Source organism: Amphiprion ocellaris, chromosome 18 (genome assembly GCF_022539595.1).
Source record: "Amphiprion ocellaris isolate individual 3 ecotype Okinawa chromosome 18, ASM2253959v1, whole genome shotgun sequence".
Classification (NCBI taxonomy): Eukaryota; Metazoa; Chordata; class Actinopteri; family Pomacentridae; genus Amphiprion; species Amphiprion ocellaris.
The window spans coordinates 14,642,910-14,651,286 of NC_072783.1; the positions used below are offsets into that span (position 1 = coordinate 14,642,910).

Sequence of the window (8,377 nt, forward strand, 5' to 3'; positions counted from 1 at the left end):
CAAAGAAAACTGCGTTTCAAAAGCCACAGAATCACCGAGGTAATTTGACATTTGACTTTGTTAGCCAAGAGAAACTGAAGGGATAACAACTTAACTTCACCAAAGCAAAATTCCTGTTACACATGGTTGTTCTCATTCTCAGGCCTCTTCCATAAAGCAAATTCACCAAATCAGTCAGGATTATTTTAGTCACCATGTCTTGTTGTCGGGTTATTTCAGTTCCTTTAAACAAATTCAGCATAGTGCAAAATTTCTTCTGTCATGTCCACTTACTGACAATATGATTAGTGTCGTATACTTGTCTGGCACACAGACTGCATAATAAAGAAACATTAATTATAATAAAGAAATATACAATAATATACTGTATAACATAATAACAATATACTATAACTATAATAGTATGCTATATAATAATATACAATAAAGAAACCATTGTTCTTATCCTTATTATGCAGTTTATTGTCTGGCAGCATTATTTTGAAGGTGGCGACCGGATGTGCTGTTATTGTATTTCCCGTCCCCGTGTCTGTGGTTCTGCCATCTTTGCATTAAGTGGTTCCTGACTGTCATGCTAAGGGACGCGTGGAGGAAAATGAACTTTCCATTGTGACGAGCTGTCATGTGGAGCGGGGAGAGGACGTCCGGTAGGTTAGTGTTTCCTGTGTAAGAGCACAGCTGACTCAGCTCCACCGGTGCATACAGGCAGCAGGTAACCCGAATACAACACCAACTATGACCGACCATCCGTCACAAACGCCGCTGTTTACTTTCGGTGTGATAGCCGACATCCAGTACGCAGATATAGACGACGGATACAACTACACCCGGTCTCACCGGCGGTACTATCGGAACAGCCTGCAGCTGCTGAGCAAGGCTCAGCGGAGTTGGTCTGAGTCTGCCGTGAAGCCGCACTTCATCCTCCAACTGGGAGACATTATCGACGGCTTCAACAAGCGGGACGGCGCCTCGGAGAAGGCTCTGGACTCGGTGCTGAGGGAGCTGAGCCGCTGCCCGGTGGAGGTGCACCATGTGTGGGGCAACCACGAGTTCTACAACTTCAGCAGGAGCCAGCTGTTGCGGTCACAGCTCAACAGCACACCAAGGACCGGCAGCAGTCTGGCAGGACCCCCGGCCCCGGCCGACTTCTATGCCTACCACTTCAGCCCCTTCCCCGGCTTCACCTTCGTGGTGCTGGACGCTTATGATGTGAGCCTGTTGGGCAGAGAGGTGTCCAGTGAACAATACAGTAACGCTATGGATCGGATAAAACAGTACAACAGCAACGAGGACCTCAACTGTCCTCCAGGTAGGAAGACCTGATAACTTTATTTTAGATTAATTTAACGTTCACTACTAGTGTATGAGTAATCAACCAATATGATCTTAGGTACTTGATTTTTTTTTTAAAATTTAAATCCACACAGTTGATGAAGTGAAAGTAAGTATGTGTAACTTTTAAGAGAAAATAAAACACAGTCTTAGATTAGCAATTCTTTTTATCCAACAAAGTTAGTAAGGGTGAGTGTTTTACCTTGCTGACATGTTTCGACTACGTCTGCAGTCTTCCACAGAACGTCATCCGACGTGTGAAGACCATAGACAGAATCTGTCACGCCTCCCGCCATTTGATGGTCTCTAGAGGATGGATTCCCAGGCGTGCTAGAGGGTGTAGTCCCCTTGTCCCGGTTCATGGAATCGATAGCCCGCTTTCTGTGGCCTCTTTTATCCACCTCTTGTGCTTGTTTGCCTCCGATGTCAAGATCCCCCTATGATCTACTATACGGTTTGTGCGTTTTTTCAGTGTCCTGTCCTTCTTGAGTCGTGCCTGTACAATATGTAATGTGAAGTCAGTGGGGGTTTTAGGGCATAATGATACTACGTCGTATGATATGAGTATCTCCTCTTTTTTTAACTGTAACATTGTTGAATTCTTGTGCCAGTTGTTTTGACTTCTTGCAGTGGTGTTCTGATGTACCAAGGAGGGGTTTGATGATGTCCACCAGGGCATTTGACAGTTTGTAGGTGACTGATCTGATGCTGTCTACTATGGGTCACAGTGGAGTCTCTTTTTTTATTTTCGGTGTTCCATATATCCGGTGGGAACATTGGCTGTGGGTATCAGATGGTTGTACACTTCTGCGTTATCTTATTGCTTCCTAGTAGTGGTTTTAATAGTGTTTTTAATGTCCTTTTTTTTGTTCTGTGGGATCTTTTTCAGTAATTTGTGTTTCTGTCTTCTATCATAGTTGTTAACTGTTTTTCGTATGTGTCCGTGTCCATGATGACTGTTCAAATCAAATCAAAAATGAAATCGATCTTTATTGTCATCGATAATTGATGAGACGTTGTCTCCCAGCAGACCGGTCAGCAGTAATTCAACAGTCTGACTGCCTGAGGAATGAAGCTTTTCATCATTCTTTCTGTCCTTCCACCGACACTCCTGAAACACTTCCCCGATGGTCGCACATTCAAGAGTTTAGGGAGAGGGTGTGAGGAGTCTCTGACAATGGTCAGGGCCCTGCTCCTGCAACGGCTCTGGAAAAGCTCCTGAACAGAGGGGAGAGAAACTCCGATGACCCTCTCAGTTCTCCTGACTGTCCTCTGCAGAGCTTTTTTGTCTGACATACTACAGCTGGAGTGCCATGTTGAGATGCAGTATGTCAGGATGCTCTCAACTACACCTCTGTAGAAAGTCCTGAGGATGCTGGTGGGGAGAGAGGCTTATTTCAGCTTCCTCAGGAAATGCAGTCTCTGCTGGGACCGTTTTAAGATCACTGAGGTGTTCTTATTCCAGCTCAGGTCCTATGAGATCTGCACTCCAAGGAACTTGATGTTCTCCACTTTCTCCACTGTGCAGCCGCAGATGCTGAGGGGGGTATGCTCAGGTTGTGACCTCCAGAAGTCAATGATCATCTCCTTTGTTTTGTCCATGGTAAGCAGCAGGTTGTTCTCTCTGCACCAGCCCTCTAGTGATTCCTTGTTCCCCCGAATGAGTCCCGCCACTGTGGTGTCATCAGCGAACTTGATGATCTGGATCCCCTCTTGTGTGGTTGCACAGTCGTGTGTTAGCAGTGTAAACAACAGTGAGGTTGAGTGTGAACTGAGGCTCAGACAGGTCTGAACAAGGTGTGAACATGTCTGGACATGTTCTCTGTAAAGTATGACCTAATGATAACCTAATGCACATGTCCTCTGCAGAGTGTGATCTAGTGGTGAAATATGCTTACCTGATGTCAATATCCAGTTGATTTAGAAAAGTATAATGGTGTCAAAACTCTCTCTCCAAAAAATGCGCCCTATAGGCGTGGAGAAAATGACCAGCTCTCACGGCATAAAAGACGATACACAGCTCAGTATTTTCAGTATTTTCTTGGGGTGTTCATCACTGCTAAAAACTACTTCTGGATTTTCTGTCGACAATAAATCCCGCTGCCTCTGAATGCTGACTTCTCCTGGTAATTTTTGAAGATCTTTAAAGAAGCTTTTTGGACATTTGAACACAGTCAGGTCTTAAACTCTGGCCCATGATTTGAGACTTAGTTTTCACGTCAAGACGAGCCAAGTTCTGATCATGCAGTTGACTCATTAATTTACATTGTAGCAGTTACACTGACTGCAGGCTGACTAACAAAGACTGTTGTGTTTTGTGTTCTTGTTTCAGGTGTTGTGGGACTGGAGACAAGGTTTACAATGTTCAATGGTGGGTTCAGTAAGGACCAGCTGGACTGGCTCGATTCTGTGTTATCCTTGGCCGATGAGAAACGGGAAAGAGTCACTATTGTCAGTAAGTAAAACTTGTTGCTTTAGGCACTGAACATCATGTAAATTTAGTGATTTGCTTATTCAGGCATTTGGCAGTATGATTTTGAATGTAACAGACTGTGTCATTAAGTTAGTTATATGTCAATACTTTATGTTAAAAGTGTTTCCCAACCCGCTGGCTGACGAGATTGCAATCATGGCGGCCCTCAATAACATTCGGCCGAGTCTTTCATATGATAGAGAGACTCCAGCTCCACTGTCTTGGACTATAACTTGTGACAGACATCCTTGTTCTGCTCTCTGATAGGGGCTTTTGACCGGGGTGGAGCCCATTCGGAGTCGGAGCCGGCGCCCGACTTGGCGCCGGTTTTTTGTCTTTCGACCACCGGAGCTGCGGCTCCGGGCTCCAAAAACTGGGGCTGTTTCGGGCACCAACTTGTTGCTGGGCCAGAGTTGGCCAGAGTTGAGAGCCGAGCATGTCACGGGCAGGGGGCGGGGTGACATCTAGAAACATCTAAAAAGATAAACATAGATATGATCATCAACTTATTGCGCGTTTAACCGCTAAGTAATCAATGCAAGCGTAGTCGAAGCTAAGTAGCTAAGCTGACGCTAACACATTTACTGTTAAGTATCCAAACGTCTTAGATAATTACCTTTCTTCTCAAACGTGATCGCTGGGCATTGGAACGGCGACGCCGATGGGTAACCCCTAACAGAAGGTTTTGCTGTTCAACGATGGCAAGGCACACTAGCAAAGCCATGAACACCACTCCAATGAAGTCCTCCATTGTTGTTGTGTAGGTTTCCGTACGGCGCGAACGCTGTTGAACGGCTACGTACGCAGTGACGTACACACGTTTTGTGGTGGCGCAATGACGCAGCTCCAACTTTGCTCCTTCCGAATGGAAACACAAACCCATTCTTGGGCGGCACGAGATTTGAACCAAAAAAGCACTGGCTCTCAACTTTGAACCAACCTAGCACCTGGTGCTCTTTGGTTGAAAGCCCCTATGAGAGATCTGCTGCCAGCTGGAGGCTGCAGGAGAACAACTGTTTCATGTGCTCCTATGCAAAGCTCACTGAGGCTGCAGAGTAGAAATGGGATTTAAGACTCTTTGAAGGGAGTTGAATCTTGAAGAGCTGTTCCTTTCAAAGAGCCGTTCAAAAGACTGGCTTGTTGTTATATTGATTTATTTTTTAGAAGTCAACCAGGGGTAACTCATTTTTATCAATGAAACAATCACTGGTAGCAGTTATAAGATAAGATTTCCCTTAGTGTTTTTGAGTGAAAATTGACTGTACTCCATTAAAAAAACTCAGTTGTGATACAGCTGCTGATATCTAGTTATTATTGTGCTACTAAGGACTGATTTACAAACCAGGTGACCACATATAATCTAAGTGTTTTTATTGTCCTTTCCCAGGTCACCTCCCAATCCACCCAAACTCCACAACACCCATGTGCCTTGCATGGAACTTTGATGAGCTCCTCTCTATCATCCACTCCCATAACAGTGTGGTGTGTTACATGGCAGGACACGACCATGACGGTGGATACTGCAAAGATGAAGACACAGGAGTGCACCACCTGACGTTAGAGGGTGTGATCGAGACTCCTCCTGACAGCAATGCCTTTGGCACAGTCTCCGTCTATAAGGACAGGATGGTGCTGAAAGGAAACGGCAGGATCAGAAATAGAGTCTTTCTATTTGCATGATGCCAAAGTGACAACAACTAGACTGCCACTTGCTGTACTAAAGAATCACGTTCCAGTTTTTCAGTCCTGTCTTAAAACAGAAGCAGCCTGTTTCAGCATGAGAACAGCTTTTGTTTATACTGGCCATAAAATATTATTTTTTATTTGGTTCAACTGGAAGTGATGGGGGCAACATCTAAAGTTAATTTAAGTTGCTTGAATGTGTTCTCAAGTGGTTGTCTTTCACAGTTGTGTTCATTTTGCTGTAAAATCCCTTTTCTCTGCTTACCTGAACTGTAGCTAAGTTTTCAATCGATCCATTATTTTTTTCTTCAAATGTTAGCTAACTTTTGAGAAAAATGTCAAAAGAAAATGCTTTTATCGATGCACCAACCTTTCCACCTCAGCCAAAGCAGCTGTTAAGTTTGATCTAAAACTAACTTTAAACAATTACCATTTGATTTATTTATTTATTTATTATATCGACAGAGTTTGAAATGTACTGTCATACAGATATAGAATTGTGGATTTTATCCACAGTTACCCTAAAAGTGCATTTGAAAAGGAATTGTTTAATGACCACGGTGACCTGAAGAATCAGGGATTTTTATTAGTCCTTTTTACAGGAAGAAAATTTCACAGCATCCAGTTTCCATCCCATAGCATAGGGATGTGTTTGTTCTTCTCAGTTTAAAAAACACTGACAAATAAGTTATTATAATGAAACTACTCAAATGGAACCAGTATAACTCTCAGCTTTTTTATTTATGTTAAAACATCAAGATGGGAAGACTTTGCAAATATAATACCTCAGAGAATTTATTGCACTGATAAGTTTTTATTTGTTTTAAACTGATGACAAAGCATGCTGTTTTCCTGTTTTATTTTGGGGATAAAAACATTTATATGCAAATACTTCAAGGAAGTAGTGATTTTAAGTTTGAATTGCTGCCTTTTGTGCAGTTGCACATTACTGACTCGTATACTGTTAACTGCTGAGTGCTGTATGAGTGAAAAATTGAACTAGTGCAGTGTTTTGCAGTATTATGCATACTCCAGCTTTCAGGTGATAAGATGAGCATAAGTGCAAATCCATTTGATTTACACTATAAAGTCATGAGTTCAGTAATAAAAGACGTATACCACCAGACATGACATGACCTTGGAACTTTTTGAATCTGTTTTTGTTGTTTTGTTGAGGATGCTGTAATAAAACGTGTAGGTTGTTTTGTGTGTGAAAAGACCATGAACAGATACAGTTTTGAACAAAAAACTTCACATACACTTAAAAGACCTTGTATATTGAGTTTTCAGTGACTCCTAGAGCATGCAAATTTCTATGATGGAATAACTGAAATACATTTTGGTTCCTTCACAAATTTATTACAGTCAGAAATAAACATGCAACTTGAATTACCAGTTTTGGTGATGTCCACAGTTGTGTTAATACATTTTCTTAGTGGCATGGCCTCTTAACTTGAGTGATTACAATTGACTACAGCTGGTGACTTGTCTGAGCCAATTTAAATAGGGCCCATTTGATACACTGATCAGTCACAACAATACATTGGGAAAGTGAGGAGCTCAGCACAAATCTGAAAAAGCAAATCATTTACTTCAAAAAGCCAGGAAAGCCACTTGGAGCCAGTTCAAAGCAACTACAAGTCTCAAAATCATCTGTGCAAACAATTGTAGGTATAAGTGCATGCTACAGTTGTCCCACTTCCACAATCAGGAAGAAAATAGAATAGAATAGCCACTTTATTGTCAAACAGAACATACACTAGCTGGTGCACATTGCGAATGAAATCTCGATGCAAACCTCACCATTGGACTGGTAAAATTTTTTTTTTATATATATATATATATATATATATATATATATATATATATATATATATATATATATATATATATATATATATATATATACAGTGGGTTGCAAAAGTATTCACACCCATGACCAAAACTCAATTTCTCAGAACAGAACAAAGCAAAAGTGAGTTTCACCTGTTTATATGAAAGGAAATAGCACAGACACAACAATCCATCACTGTTTTTGTTCGTAAGCACTCTTTACTATGAATAGATTGCAAAAGTCTGTATTTCATTGTTGCAAAAGTATTCACACTAAGTCATTAAGTCACAGTCAGTACTTGGTTGCAGCTCCTTTAGCAGCAATAACAGCTTCCAATTGCTTTGGATAGCCAGCAACGAGTTTTGCGCATTGGTCCTTGGACAGTTTTGCCCACTCTTTGCAATACTGCTCCAGCTGAGTCAGGTTACTTGGTGACCTTCGGTGGACGGCAATCTTCAGATCCCTCCACAGGTTTTCTATCGGGTTGAGATCTGGGCTTTGACTGGGCCAGTCTAGAACCTTCACTTTCTTCTTCCTGAGCCATTCTTGTGTCACTCGAGCCGTATGTTTTGGATCATTATCCTGCTGAAAGGTGAACTTCCTCCCAAGGTTCAGGCTTTTTGCAGACTTGAAGAGGTTTTTCTCCAGGATGTCAATATATTTCGCACTATTCATAATCCCTTGCACACGGACAAGCTCACCAGGACCGGAGGAAGAGAAACAGCCCCAGAGCATTATGCTCCCATCTCCATGTTTCACGGTAGGGATGGTATGAGCCGGATCATCAGCTGTGTTGGCTTTGCGCCAAACGTACTTCTTGGTGTTCAGGCCAAAAAGTTCTATTTTCGTTTCATCTGACCAGATCACACTTTCCCACATTGCAGGAGTGTCTTTCAGATGTGTGGTAGCATACTGCAAACGAGCCTTGAGATGTTGTTTCTTCAGATATGGCTTCTTCTTTGCGACACGTCCATAGAGACCTTCCTTGTGTAAAGTGTGGGATATTGTGGACTTGTGTACGTTAGTCCCAGCACCCTGGAGAGACTTCTTCAGGT

The 8,377-nt window shown here is 42.3% G+C and overlaps 1 protein-coding gene across 1 annotated transcript; it reads left to right on the forward strand.

Annotated features, from left to right (window-relative positions):
- The first annotated feature begins 536 nt into the window (after nucleotides 1-536).
- On the forward strand, nucleotides 537-6,883 carry adprm (ADP-ribose/CDP-alcohol diphosphatase, manganese-dependent). Its single transcript, XM_023276192.3, has 3 exons — nucleotides 537-1,309; nucleotides 3,665-3,787; nucleotides 5,193-6,883. Exons 1-3 carry the CDS (start codon nucleotides 736-738, stop codon nucleotides 5,483-5,485), a joined length of 990 nt encoding a protein of 329 aa, XP_023131960.1. The 5' UTR covers nucleotides 537-735; the 3' UTR covers nucleotides 5,486-6,883.
- The last annotated feature ends 1,494 nt before the right edge of the window (nucleotides 6,884-8,377 follow it).

Excerpts from the sequence above, each read along its gene's own strand:
- adprm (XM_023276192.3), top strand. The coding sequence starts at position 736 with ATGACCGACCATCCGTCACAAACGCCGCTGTTTACTTTCGGTGTGATA. Across the intron at positions 1,310-3,664 it reads GGACCTCAACTGTCCTCCAG|GTGTTGTGGGACTGGAGACA; the intron begins GTAGGAAGACCT and ends TTCTTGTTTCAG. Across the intron at positions 3,788-5,192 it reads GGAAAGAGTCACTATTGTCA|GTCACCTCCCAATCCACCCA; the intron begins GTAAGTAAAACT and ends GTCCTTTCCCAG.